The sequence below is a fragment of the Cinclus cinclus genome, chromosome 5 (assembly GCF_963662255.1).
Source record: "Cinclus cinclus chromosome 5, bCinCin1.1, whole genome shotgun sequence".
Lineage (NCBI taxonomy): Eukaryota > Metazoa > Chordata > Aves > Passeriformes > Cinclidae > Cinclus > Cinclus cinclus.
The window spans coordinates 70,087,871-70,101,630 of record NC_085050.1 but is presented as its reverse complement, the minus strand read 5'-3'; the positions used below and the strand labels follow the sequence as shown (position 1 = coordinate 70,101,630).

Here is a 13,760-nt window from a genome sequence, read left to right as displayed (position 1 = left end):
ACATGTGGCTCACTGGACTCATGATAACACCACTGCCAGGTGCTACCAGACAGCACCAGCCTCAGCTCCTCCAGACAATGACTTTTGTAAACATAAATATGCAAGTTGATATCTTTTCTACACAGTACAAATACAGGTCACAACTTCTCAGCTGTGCAAGTAGTCAATCCGTATACTCGGAAGCAGGATAACGCTCAGTCCGGAGTTCCCTGTGTTCCTCTGCCCATGGGCACTAACAGAACTTCCTTGTTTTCACCAGTTTGCTCTGGTATTTCACCGAGTGCCCGCCGTGCCCTATCACATAAACATCCAGCAGGTAGGACTTGCCAGGCTGCAGGCCTCTGATTGTCTCTGTGGTCACTGCTTTCTGGATGTTCTGGCTGTGGAAGTATTTACAGAGAACCTTTTCCGACTTCTTCCTCGTGTCTGGACCCAGGCACTGGTTCTGCTCTCTTCTCTTCTGTTCTTCGTTGTAATTGTCATCCACTTCCCTCTTGTAGATACAGAATTTGTTCCTCTCCTGCGTGCCCAGCCACGCCACCGTGACCGAGGAACACGTGCGGAGCTTGTCGAAGGCTTTGATCCGCGTATCTTCGGGAAGGGAAGGGAACGACTGCTTGTTGGGCCTCGTTGTAGCCAGGACCTTCAGCATGGAAGCACCTCTCTTGCTGCCCTTCAGCCTAATCAGGTATTTAGCTTTTGCTTTCCCCCGGAGCTGGAACTGCCGCACGCCCTCCACGCTTTGAGACAAGAGAAGTTTTCCATCCCTCCTAACTTGGATCTGAACAGCATCCAGGCAAGAATGAATGGAAAAGGTGACTTTTTGGTGAGATGAAACAGGGGCAAAACGCAGAAATTTGGTTCCCTTTCTTTTGATGAACACATCTGTAACTTTGCCATCCTTCAGCTCCACTGTTTTCTGCTTCGCCTCCTCCTTGGTCCTGGCAAAGGTGCCAACATAGGCGGTGCTCATGTTGGTGTTGGTGTTCACTGCAAACATGTCAAAGTAGTACTGTGTGTCTGGCTTCAGGTCAGACACGGTGAAGATGTTCTTGTTCCCAATACAAACTCTGTGCAGGTCAACTCTCGGCTTTGGGGATGTTTGCCGCCCAAACTTGGACGGTTTAAGGAAACCACGTTCTTTGCCAGAGTTGTTGTCTGCAGGGAAGCCAAAATGGGCAAAGTCAAAGGGACTGAAATCCAGACCTGGCTTTGGAGCCATCATAAAGGCGTCATCAGAGCTGAGCTTGGCTTCAACAGCACAGAAGCTTTTGAAGTTGTGCTCTTTGTTGATGACTATGCAGTACTGGATGGGCTGTCTCAGTAAGGAGGCAGTGGGGCTCGGTTTCCATGCCAGTGTCACCGTTGTACGTCCCAGAGAGGTGACATCGATTCTGGGATCGTAAGGTAACTCGGGATAAGGCTGGTCTGACTCTGGAGTCGTGGTTGCATACACTTTAAAATGGGTGTCCTTCTCTGTCGACAGCAGATCCAGCTGGTACAACCCGGATGGGGAACTAGAGGACACAAAGTACTCCACGTCATTGCCTTTGTAGGAGAACAGCTCCGTGCCTTCCTCGTTGGTAATCTGCTGTTTCTGTTGCTCAAGGGGCTCTGGGTCACCTGGAATTCAAGCAAAATATTGTACAGGCACTCTCTGCAAATGTGAAGAAACAGAACTCTAACAGGCATGTTTTACTACATAAAATACAAATGTGAGATGGAAAAGGCTTCTGAGGAACATGTAATTGATCAACACTTCTGTCAAATCAGAGAGCAAAGTTGGTTTGGCACTCAGGTTAAACCCAAACACCATAGAAATGCCACCTGACCAGCGTTAATGGAGTCTCATGAATGGTAGCTAACACCTTCCACTGGAGTGTCAGGCATCCCACTTGGAGTAGCCATGCAGTTTTCCCCAGGAGAAACTCACCTGCCTGCTCCTGGGTATGGACCCTTGGCTTTGGCCACCTGAGTCACACTAAAATTTTGTTGGTAAACACAGTGGGGGCCAGAGGCGTGTCTGCCATACCATGAGGTGTGTGTGTGACAGTTCAGCACATGTGTCAGAGCCCCTGGTAGCCCTTTCCTCTCCTGAACAGCAGCTACACGGCTCCATGTCTGGAGATGAGCCCCTCCAAGGGCTGAGCTCAGTCCTGCTGCAATGCCAGCCCTGTCTCTCCAGTTCTTATCTTGTGTAAACACCTCACAGCAAAGCCCCCATCAAACTGAGTCACTCTGGGTGAACACAGTTTGCTCTAGCAGCATGCAGACCCCTGTGCCTGTATCCTCAGCTTTTACTTCTTTGTAGTCCTTTTTCTTTTCATGTTGCTGCCTGTTGTCTGTCTCCTGCACTGGAAGACCAAAACAGCAGAAGAGCATAAGGACAGGCCTGCTGTGAGACTCGGTGTTCGAGGAACCTTAAATCTAGAAGAAAAGCAAGGAAGGGGACAGGGGAAGTTGCTAACTGCTTGTTACCTGATCCTTCTCCACTGGCTTCCTCTGGGAGCTCCTGCACACTCAGTTTCCACTCCAGAGGGGCATCGCACGGTGTCACTGTCACTGCTAAGGGAGTGTTATCCTCTTCAACCACGAAGAAATACCTAGAGGGAAGTTCAGAGACCCTCATGTTAGGAACTCCTGATGGCAGCCAACTGACAAAGATTGACTTGACAGGATCAGGGATGGTCTTGGTGTGGCCAGGGAGTCAAAAGTGTTTCCAGCAGGCAGTGGGAACATGGGAAGGCTGGTGAACCAGAGCTAAGGAGCAGAGTTCACACATGGTGTCAAGGTAGAGCAGAGGTGTTTCTGGCCTTCTGCCCTCCCCTCCAGCAGCTTTACTTTCTACCCCTAAACTATCCTAGATACAAATAATCACAGAGATGTAAATGAGGGAAATGGGATCTCTCTTGGAACTTAGGGATGTGCTCTTCCAAGCAGGACATAGATTTTACATCGTATCCAGGTAAGCACCAGGAGATACACACACGCAGCTGCCCTCCCACACCCCACTACACATAACCTGTTAAAAAATGTTCCTCAGCAATGAAGGCTGGAGGAGGTATGTCATATGAGGTAATGCAGCTCTTCCCTGAACTCTTTGGAGCCTCAGGCTCTTCCCCAGTCTAATACTCAGTATTTTCTCACCCATAGGGTGCAGTTTGGGAAGTGGGGAGTACAGACCAGGCTGCCTAATGCTGCTTCTTTAAAGCACAGGAGGGAAGAGTGAAGAGGGACAAACATGGTGGGTCAAGCCTGTAGTTTCTACTTTCCTTCCCATTGCCTCCAGATATGGTTAGTGGCCCCACTTCGGGAAAATTCTCCGGTCTAGGGGAGCTCTGGCTCATCCCAGAAATCAAATATACTGGACAGACCCTCATATGGGGAAGCCAGATTTAGGATGGAGGCTCACATATCTACTTCACCAAACAGAACACTGGAATTTGTGTTTTTCTGGGATCCAATTTTTATCTTCAAGTGCCCAGCAACCAAAGCTACAGTCTTCAAAGTCCAGCTTCCTCTTCTGGACCAGACAGAAATATCTTTTGGGGGTATCAGACAGAAATACCTTTTGGGGGTGTCTCGGAAGAGGTAGCTGCTGATTTCAGCTCCGTCGGGGATGACTGACGAGTCGTGGAAAAACGCCTTGTCCCGGATCTGCATCTGGAAGAGCTCCTCATCCCTGGTGGGCAACTTCTGGGGCCTGGAGTGGAGTGGCAGCAGCAGCAGCAGGAGTGGCAGCGGGCAGCGCAGCAGGATCATCCTGCAGCAATGACAGGGAATCCCACCTCAGGAGGGGCACCGCGTGCAGCTCCTCTGTGCTGGAACGTGGGCACACCTACAATAACCTCATGTCAACTTTGTGTTCTGCAGGCACCTTCGCTGCCAAACAAACGCCAGGAAAATTCACTGTCACAGCACTTGGATAAAGGGTGTCACCAAGATTTTCCCATCCTGAACTGTGACTGAAGCAAGCCTAGGACTGGCCTCAGATTGGAATCACTACCAAACAGCAAAAGCCTTCTACATGCTTTGGTGAGTTACACTTTGATGCTTTGCCACAGCAGAAAAGGAGCTCACTGGCCTTAGAGCTACAGTAAGCACAGAGCAGATGGAGGGTACATCAGCTTCGCTTCCCCTAAGAGATTTTGGTTGGGCTTCCAACAATCCTCTGGAAAGTAAATATTTCCAGTGAAACTGTTCTTTACAAAAATAGTGAATTAGGAAAACATGTGATACAAACCCACACATATTCAAAGCACATTGGTATTAGCATGCAATTCATCAGGGCTTAATCCTCAAGCCTGATGGGAATTGCAACACACAAAAGCAGAGAATCCTTTACAAATTAGGCATAATAATTCATAATCTCAGCCTTTCATTATTATGTCTATAACTAGGTCAGAAATTACTACCCTAACATATACAGTGGGACAGGCTGAAAACCTCCTTTCAGTACAGTAGATGATCTCATATATAATCGCTCTGGGATGGGGGGGAAGGGGAAACAGCCCATTTCTGGTGCAAATATATCAAGTTTAAACTGTTAAATGATAACCATTTTTAATTAGGAAAAAGAAAAAAAGACATTTAGGCCATCACCTAAACTGTGTCAGCACTGATATTCTGGGGAGAAACATGGTAAAAAGCTGAGCTGTCAGGAATAGTTTTATCTTGTGCTTTGACTGAGTGTGCAGTAATGCACTGCTCTGGGTACTGCACTGCAAAGTAACTACTACTTTAGAGTAAACTCTTCCTTTTACCTTTAAGATCAAATATGCTGCTGAGATAGTTCTTTCCCACCACCCCTAATATTTTATGTAAAAATTGCAAACATAAAGCTCCTTGAGAAGTGGCACACTGCAGTCCAAGCCACACTAAAACTGCTCTTCCTAAATCCTTCTCCCTGCTGTCTCCAGCTCCCCTTCTGCTTGTCCTGCTCTCAGGACAGCTTAACACAGCCACCTACATGCTGCACAGCAGTGCTACTGACACCAGCAAGGCTGTGGAGGATAATCTTTCACTCTCATTTTGCTTCCTCTGCCTCTGATGTGGTTCCTTCCACCAGCACGCAGGTCCCCCCCACTCACCCCTCCTCTTTACTCTCCCCTGATATCAGCTCATTCCCTCCCTTCTTTCTACTACTGTTTTCTCCAATTCCTGCTGTCCAGCTCAGTTCCTTCATCTTTCTATTTTCCCATTGAAATTGGTGATGGGAGAGGTGAAACACATGGCAAATTCAGCAGTGTCCATAAGCCAGGGGTGACATGCACTGAGCAGTGCCTCACAGGATGCAATTTTAGGTCTCAGATGGTGTGCTCTGTTATCATTTGGGATGGTTTAATGACAGGTTACTGCAGTGTTCTGCCCTAACAGGGCAGAAGGGAAAAGAGTCCAGGGCTTTACCTAACACATGCAATTGCTATCTACAGGTAAATCCTGATTTAGCTTTCCCAGCCTTTGTCAAAATCTATCCCAATCAGGTCCTGAGTTAGCTTTTGATGACAGTGGATATAGTGCCTCAAATTCAGACTGAAGTGTTGATACTTACCACCGAAGTTAAAGACATTTGACCTTTTGGAGCAAAGATCATGAGTCAAAATACTTGCTGGCTTGAGTCACCAAAGCCTGCAGAAAGCTCCCCTCACACAAAGCACGATGAGTTTCGTGTACTCTAACACACTGTTTATTGATTTTTCCAGTATTATTGTTGGCCAACAGGGATGAAATTCCTTCCAACCTAATCACAACAGTTACAGCAGATTATTTGGTTAGGTAAGAAACTCTGACGCTTTCTGCAGACAGCGTCCTCCACATGAACCCCCTGAAACTGCAATCCTGTGTATTCCCATAGTCAGTTCCAGCACAATGTAACCTCTACTAAAATAAACCATTTTGATTATAGGCTAAGCTTTACTTCTTAAATAATTTCACCAGCTAATGCATTTTAAAAACTCCCATAAACAGTGTTTCTGCCCTCCCCTTAACAGTTACACAGCAGTGACAAGGTACAGATTTGTCTCCAATTTCTTTATCTAACTGTAAAAGCATTTTCGCTTAAAAATAACTCCAAAAAGACACATTAAATTTAGTTCTGTGATCCCTGCCCGTCCCACGCATGAAATGCCTTGCAAAGTTGTCACCTATTACTGAAAAAGGAAAATTTTATAATCTCTTTTCTTTGACAAATTAATAGAATTTTGAGTGCTTTCATTTTCACATATCTAATCTTGGAGGCTTAAAATGGGCCCAGTATTCATGCAGGACACTTCCAAAAGCAGGACAACAGCAAAAAGGCATCCAAACCTCACTCACAGTTTTTGGAAGCTGTGCTGTCGGTGTTACACCACCCTTTCACACCAGTTAATAAACAGATTTTAATTTTTGCAGTGTACTCATTATCATTTGGCAGGGTTTCAAGCTAAACCCTCTGTAGTTTACTCATGCAAAGCATCAAGAGCAAAGCAAAAAGCCCATTTATTCATCTCATGTTTGTTTCTGGGCAAGATCACCAATGACTTTGACAGAGTCCCTCAGAAAATGCACTTGCTAGATGTGAGTCTGTGAATTCATGCTCTGCCACCCAGCCCTCAGAAACTCCCAACAAACCATTTTCTTGTCTTGGATTTGTTTTTAGAAGCCAGGTACAAGCTGAGGCCCAAGAACTGCTCTTCTAAACCACACAAATGACTTGAAATACGTTGTATGACTTTTTGTTCTCTAGGCTGTGCCACCTCCTTAAATGTCTTTTATACCATTTTCTACCAGTTTGTCTTGTTTTCTTTTCTTTTAAACTCTGAGTCAATATTTTATTGATATATTCCTGCTGACTGGAGGGATTTGCCTGCTGTTTATCACTGAATTTAAGAGAGTGCCAAAATAAACAGTCCTAAGTGAAATAATAAGCACCGTTTTCCTTCTCCAGGATTGCAAAAGTGCCCTCTAATGGCCCATCTTTACCTCTCACTTCTTCCCCAAACTCTGTCTCAACTGAGCCTTAAGCCCAGAGGGAAAAGTCCTGCTGGCTGACCCACCCTGGGAGTCAGACTGAGCACAGAGCATCCAGAGGGTCCCATCTCCTCCCAGGCAGGGCTGCTGCCAGGGGACAAGGCCACTCAGTCTTGCCTGCCAGACACCAGGACACTGAACCTGAGCAGGCTGAGGGATGCCAGGGCAGGTGACTGCCTTGGATTTGAACCTGGAATGGGGCAGTGCCGTCCCCAGGTGAGCAGCTCCCAGGCTACACAAACACTCCAGTAGCAAGAGCCACACCTCAGGAGAGATTTGCTTCATGAACCCAGCTGTATTTACCTAAAAAGATCAACAGATGAAAAATGCATGCTGTACATTGAACAGGGAGATAGATGATTTTCAACACTTCAAAATCCACCTCCTTGCCAGAGGCTTGGGGCTTTTTCCTTCTTTCAAAAAGTATAAATAACCATTTTATAAATGGCATTTTATAAACTTGAGTTATAAGCACACACATAAAAATAATCATTAAGTCAGGTTGTGGACTTTATGACAATAGCAATTAATTCCTATCTTTTCAATAATCTCCTTACCCAACCTTTCCAAAATCCCACCTACAAAAGCCCTACACAGCCCTCTCTCCTGCCTGTAAGGCCTCCAGGTAACAAACTGCATCTGCAAATATCCAGGTAAACTGTAATCAGGACCAGAAGTGGAGGGGAAAATAGGATTTGCAGCTGGCTCAGGTTCTGAGTCAAGGATCAAATTAGCTGGAGCTGTGGTAGCACCTCATGAGGTTTTCCCACAGGCTCAGCAGGGTGAGCACATCCTCAGCCCGAACCACAAACAGGTGGCCCTGGGGACAAATTAAATCACCCCATTTTTTATTTCCCTGCTCAAGCCTATGGTATTTTCTGACTGACCTTTTTTTTTTTCCCCAGCACTGAAACATGGCTGTGCAGGGTATACTCTGTAAGGGATCAGAGGCTCCCTGCCCACTTCCCACCACAGAAATCCTACCCAGCAACCCAGGAATCCATTTTGTTTGGCTGTTGGGGATCCAAGCCGTTGTGTCCCCCTGTTTGGGTTTCACTGTGCATTTATTTCACACAGACACTGACAGGAAGACTCAATCTCACTGAACACACCCATGCTGTGGAAAAAGGGAGCAAAGTATTGGATTCACCACATGCAACACTGGTACCTGTTCACAGTCATCTCCTTTGATCTATGGAAATAATGTGCTTTAATCCTCAACTGTCTGAAGGTCACCAAGACCTGTGAAGGACCTGTGATACCAAACAAAAAAAAAAAAAATCTGCGTTTACCTGGAACAAATTCATCTGGAATAACCAAACCCTCACGTTAATTACAGAGAGTGGAAAGAGCACGACTGTAATTTAGTGAGGATAATTTCAAGGCACTGCCTGACACAGCACTCCTGTGTTGCATTTCTTCTCTTTTTATTGCATGGATGGTTAACTTTTTTCTTCCTTACATCCTATTTTTAAACTCTGGTGTGCTGGGGGGTGGGTTTTCTTTCTGTTTACATTACCCATGCAGTATCTCATAGTAAGTCTGCAGATTTATTGATGTGATTTAAGTCCAGTTTTGGAAATAAAAGGGCACTGTGTGACTTCTTTGACTTATTATAAGAATGCTGCAAGTAAAGAGGCAGCGAGCTTTTCCATTATACATTCAATTTCCAGAGATATATGCCACAAACACATGCACCTCAGCACACACAGTTATCACCTGAGGAACAGAGGAGTTTAAAAGTGCTTATAAATTTGGATTGTAATGCAATTAGTTATTTTTAATGTGCAAACAACAAAAAATAATGCCTTTGCAATTTAAGCATTTACTGGGAGCTGCTCAGTTTGTTTGTTTAGGGGGAAACCAGAGGGGAAAAGTGAAGGTCTGCTGTTTAATGCTGACTATTCCCTAAAGGATGTGGAAAACACTTGGTATGCTTTTAATTTGGGCTTTTTTGTGGTTCCTTTTTTTTTTTTTTTTTTTTTTTTTTAAAGCATTGCTTTTGAAAACTTGTTGTCCAGTCCTACCTGGTGCCTGGGGAAAAGCATGGACCAGGCAGGGCTGTGGGACCTCTCCAAGGGCTCAGGACAAGGAATGCAGCCCTGACAGGGATCCGAGGGTGCATCACTATCTCCGTGGATTTTAAAGAGCAATTTGTTGTGTAGTGCCACAGCCAGCTTGACATGGCAGCTTCTGTTGGCAGGACAGGAGCTCTTAGGGACCTGTAATCCATGGATTAATGCTCCCTAAGTATTCAGGGACATGATGGACTATAATGGTGCCTTTGAAGCATGGAGGGTCCACCGTGTCAATAATCTGTGGTTTAACCAAGCACCTCTTGCAATTCCAATTCAACCCACAGTTTTCCTTTGCTGGGAGTATTATTTTAGCCAAGCAGCATTACAGGGAAAAATATACAATCATGTAAAAATAGGGAGGAGTGAAGAAATAAGGGTACCAAGATTTCTACCAAATCTTAATGGACAACAGGGGCAGTGAGCTACAGCTTGGGAAGAGGTTAACTGCAAAGGGGCATCATTAGAAAATACAAAGCTGTGTCAAATTTGACATGTTGAAAAGCAAACATACTCAGGGAGACATGGTACCAAAAAAATCAAATTTTACATGGATTATTTTGTTTCTAAACTGAGACTTATTTATTTTTCCACTTTTAGTGGAAACAGATTCAGCCCTGATCACAGCAAAAGCGTCATCCTGGAGCTGGTGGCAGCTGGACCTCAGCTTCAAAAACCAGCTGAGCCAGGAGATGCCATTTGGGACACTCAAGGAAATGCCTCATAGTTTTCCTTTTTTCAATCAGAGACCACATACCAGCACTTCTCTCTTTCACAGCCACCTCTGCCCACCAGACTCAGCGCCGAGTGTCAAACCCAAACAAACAGCGCATCCCCGGCGGCCCCCGTTACAATGCTCGGTTGTTCCGGGCTTCTCCTTGTGAGGGGGTGGCAGCGGCACGGGAAGCAGGGATGTGCTGGAGCACGGGGTGGCTGCCAGCTGGCAGCCCTCCCCACAGGACAGATGTTACCTCCCCTGGCTGCTCCAGCACCGGCTGGATCCCTGCTGCTGTCTCTGCTCATCCTCCCGAGCCCATGCAAAACCTCCGCGTGGCTGGATGCCACTCCTGGAGAGGGCAGGCGTCACGGGATAGGTGACTGGTACCAGCTCCTCCAGAGGAAAATATGTCACACTCAGAGAGTCTGACCCAACTCAGAGTAGAGAAATTTTTCCATAGTCTCAGCAGGGGTTGAGCCCCAGTAGGAGAAATAAGGCAGAGAAATCTCAGTTTGCACAACTCCAGGCCGTTTAAGATAACCAGCCCTGAATGCCACGAAGCTCTACCACAAATCTTTCAGCGCAAGCGCTGGGGGTGTTTTATAATGGAAAGTAATTATTATCCCCTCGTTACAAGCAATAAAAGTAGGGCAGAGACTTTCCTTGTTCAAGGAAATCCCAATATAATCCTTTCCTTTAATCATAAAACAATAGCTACTTTCCTTGGGCAAGTCATTCCACCTTCAGCACAGCTCTCCGGGTGTAGGTTGCTGGCTCTCTGTAATGAATTTCAGCAAGGGGAGTAGCGGGGAGGAACACACGAACAATTACAAATTACAACCAACACCAGCGTGTTGGTATTTGCTACAGAGTTTCCCACTGTTCCTCTGGAACACTTCAGGACGACATTGTGAGTGAGCGCCCTCATCAAAATCCTCCAGGGACAATGATGAAACGTTAGGGCGTGATACAGAGCAGGAACAGAACCAGGATCTGCATCCTGCTGTTGCATCCTCAAACCGACGGGGCAGGAAGACTTGGAAAAGTGCTACAACACAAACCCAAAGCCATTAATTTAATTAACTACTAAAGGAGTTAAGGGCACCTGAGGCATTCCTAGGGAATACTGCTGGCATAGAAGCTGCTCCTGGCCAATAAGGTATTTGCTAAAGGGGAGAACACGAGGGGCTGGGACAGAGTAGGGAGCTGCAGGTCACCAGAGTGACTCCCAGCGCAGGAGCAGGGGAAGCCAAGTTCCAGCAGCAACCAGAGCACTCACATTCTCTGCAAACTTGTGCCACGAACACACCGGAATTCCTTATTCCTTATCCCCTTCTACTTTCTGGTTGGTGATTAATAAAGGGAATATTGCTTGGTAAACCTGTCAAGTGCACAGGGGCTTCCATCAGACATGGAATTTCCTTCAGCATCAGGAACACCACCACACACATACACAGCCAGCCCACAGGCACTGCTCTTCCCACTCACTTCCCTACCTCTACACACACAGTTTTCCCACAACAGTGACTCAAGAATTCTCCTTTGCCACATTACCACACTGCTCTTATTACCACCAAGGATTTCTCACCTGCTGTAGCACAGAGGGACAGCAGCAGCTTTCCAGGAGGCTGGAAAAACAGAGCAAAACAGCAGCAGTAACAATCCACTATGCTAATGTGCAATACCTGGGGAAGAGACTGCATCCCTGTGCTGCCACCAGAATGGTGTCCTGCAGTGGTGCTGACTCCAAAGGAATTATGAGTTTTTCTACTGAGTTCAGAGTTTGGCCCATTTGAGAATTGTTTAGGTTGGAAAAGCCCTCTAAGACCATTGACTGCAGCTGCTAACCCAGCACTGCCTAAGCCACAGGTAACCCGTGCCCCAGGTGCCACAACGACACAAACTTTAGATACCTCCAGGGATGGTGAGTCCACCACTGCCCTGGAAAGCCTGTTCCAGTGTAAAACAACCCTTTCCATAAAGAAGTTTTTTTCTAATATCCAATCTAAACCTCCTCTGGCACAGCCTGAGGCCATTTCCACTTCTCCAGTTTGAGAGTAGAGACCAGTACGCATTACTTACGATCACAGTTACATATGTTATATCGATAGTTGACACCGCAAAACTTCTACTCCCTGAATTATCATCAGAATCCAAATCTTTCTGATTGCACTTACTATCCAAAACTGGATTTAGTTTTAGTATTTTCTGCCTTCAGCTTTAAAAGTATGCAAAGGAAGCCTTAGGCGCTGCAAGTCCTTAATAAACCCTTAAGCTGTTCTCTCATAATGATTTGTTGCATATCAGAGCAATTCACAGATGCTGTGTCTTCTTTTCCCTAGCTGGAAAAGGTCTGCTGAAAATATGTAAACGTTTGTCAAGTGTTTGAAAATGGAAAGTATCAAATGTAGTGCTGAAGCTGTTGATATTTACATATTTCTACCAGCAGCTCTTAGTGTTCGAGCTGGCAGATCTCAGCCATGGTTACAGCAGCAAAGACTCCAAGATCCAGCATGGATATTGTCTCCCACACTTATCCCCATCATCCCCAGGAAGCAGCACACACCAGTTCTTAGCACTGGCTCCTCAGGGGCTGCAGAGGCTGAGAGCACAGGATGGCTCATCCTGGATGAACCACATCCCAGGGAGCACAATCTGCCTCAGCGCTGCTGCTCCTGGGTGCCACTCAGCAAATTCCCTCTTTGGCATGCTCGCTTTTATACAGTACATGGGTAGGTATGAGAAGGAGCAGGAATGCTCACACTGCCTAAATTTTGTATTTATTCGCCCAGCATCCTGCTTTAAAAAAAAAAAAAAAAAGGCACAGGTTTCTACAGATAAATTAGTGAAATTAGCTCAATAAATTAGTGAAAGTTGATAGTGGAGGGCATGAGCTGCTCCAAATTTCTCATCATAGTTACCTGCTGTCCCCACCATGGTGCCTGACACTTCACACTGCTTCCAGAAAAAAAACAAACCTGCCCCAGCTGCTCACCCAGCATCACTCAATCCCTCCAGCACTAAGAAGCCACATGACAGAGCAAGGATTTGACTCCAAAGAGCAAAATGATGGGGAGACAGTGAGGCAGAGCCGTGGAGATTGTCCCGGTCAGAGCTGGTGCACGCACGCCTGTCTGGAGAGGCTGTAAAGACCCCACGAGTCCAACCACAGCTCACCAGCCCATCACACCAAAGCAGGACAGGAGCATCCCTGGGAGCTGCAAGTCTTCAGTCTTCCTTCTAGCACTTTTTTGTTTCCTAAGCAGTGGACTTGTTCATTTCCCACCCAGAAAGTCCTTCCCTAGTGCAAAAGGGATTGCTGCTCCAAAGGGATGCGGCGCCAGAGGTTCAAACCTGCCAGGGTCAGCTGCAGAGCTGTGGTAAGGGGTCTGAAAAAAATCTGATTATCGCAAGGGCTGGTTTCAGCTCCACTTTACTGCTGGGCCAGTGTTTATTTGTGCAGGCTGGCAGGGGAAAGGTTATCCCTTTATGTGCTGGCTGCCAACAAAAGCGGAGGGAACCCATGCGGGGGGGGAGGCCAGGCTGTCATGGGTGAGTGAACATCCAAACACCCCAAAACCTCCGGCCTTCTTATGGCAGCCATACGTCCTGGGCTGACACAGGAGGAAAGAAGGGAGGAGTTTGTGCATTCAGAGATGACTGAAATGCACACCAAGGGCTTTCCTTTTCCCAAAGGAGGAAGATGTGGTGAGAGCTCTGGTGGGGGACCTGGTGCTGCCTTCTGGGGGTGTCCCTTCACCAGTGACTGGAAATGCCTACAACATTCTTGGGTGAAAGTTACTGCTCAAGGACAAAGCGTCATTCCAGCATCGCTGCTGATCATTGTTAAACCTGAAAAGCTGTAAGCTCATAAAAAAGTATCTGCTCCTTGGTGCTTTGTCCCCTCAAAGCATCTCAGCAGAGTCTTGGGCTGGAGCTCTGCCCACGGGGTCGATGCC

At 46.5% G+C, this 13,760-nt stretch overlaps 1 protein-coding gene across 1 annotated transcript; it reads right to left on the bottom strand.

Annotated features, from left to right (window-relative positions):
• Positions 1–232: 232 nt before the first annotated feature.
• Positions 233–3,762, bottom strand: NDNF (neuron derived neurotrophic factor). The gene is made up of 3 exons (XM_062494002.1): positions 3,569–3,762; positions 2,479–2,603; positions 233–1,623 (listed from the first exon to the last, which is right to left on the bottom strand). Exons 1-3 carry the CDS (start codon positions 3,760–3,762, stop codon positions 233–235), a joined length of 1,710 nt encoding a protein of 569 aa, XP_062349986.1.
• Positions 3,763–13,760: the final 9,998 nt, after the last annotated feature.

Coding starts and splice junctions, on each gene's coding strand:
- NDNF (XM_062494002.1), bottom strand. CDS start 3,762: ATGATCCTGCTGCGCTGCCCGCTGCCACTCCTGCTGCTGCTGCTGCCA. Junction 2,604..3,568: donor TTCCGAGACACCCCCAAAAG/GTATTTCTGTCT, acceptor ACTTCCCTCTAG/GTATTTCTTCGTGGTTGAAG. Junction 1,624..2,478: donor AGCCAGTGGAGAAGGATCAG/GTAACAAGCAGT, acceptor CTTGAATTCCAG/GTGACCCAGAGCCCCTTGAG.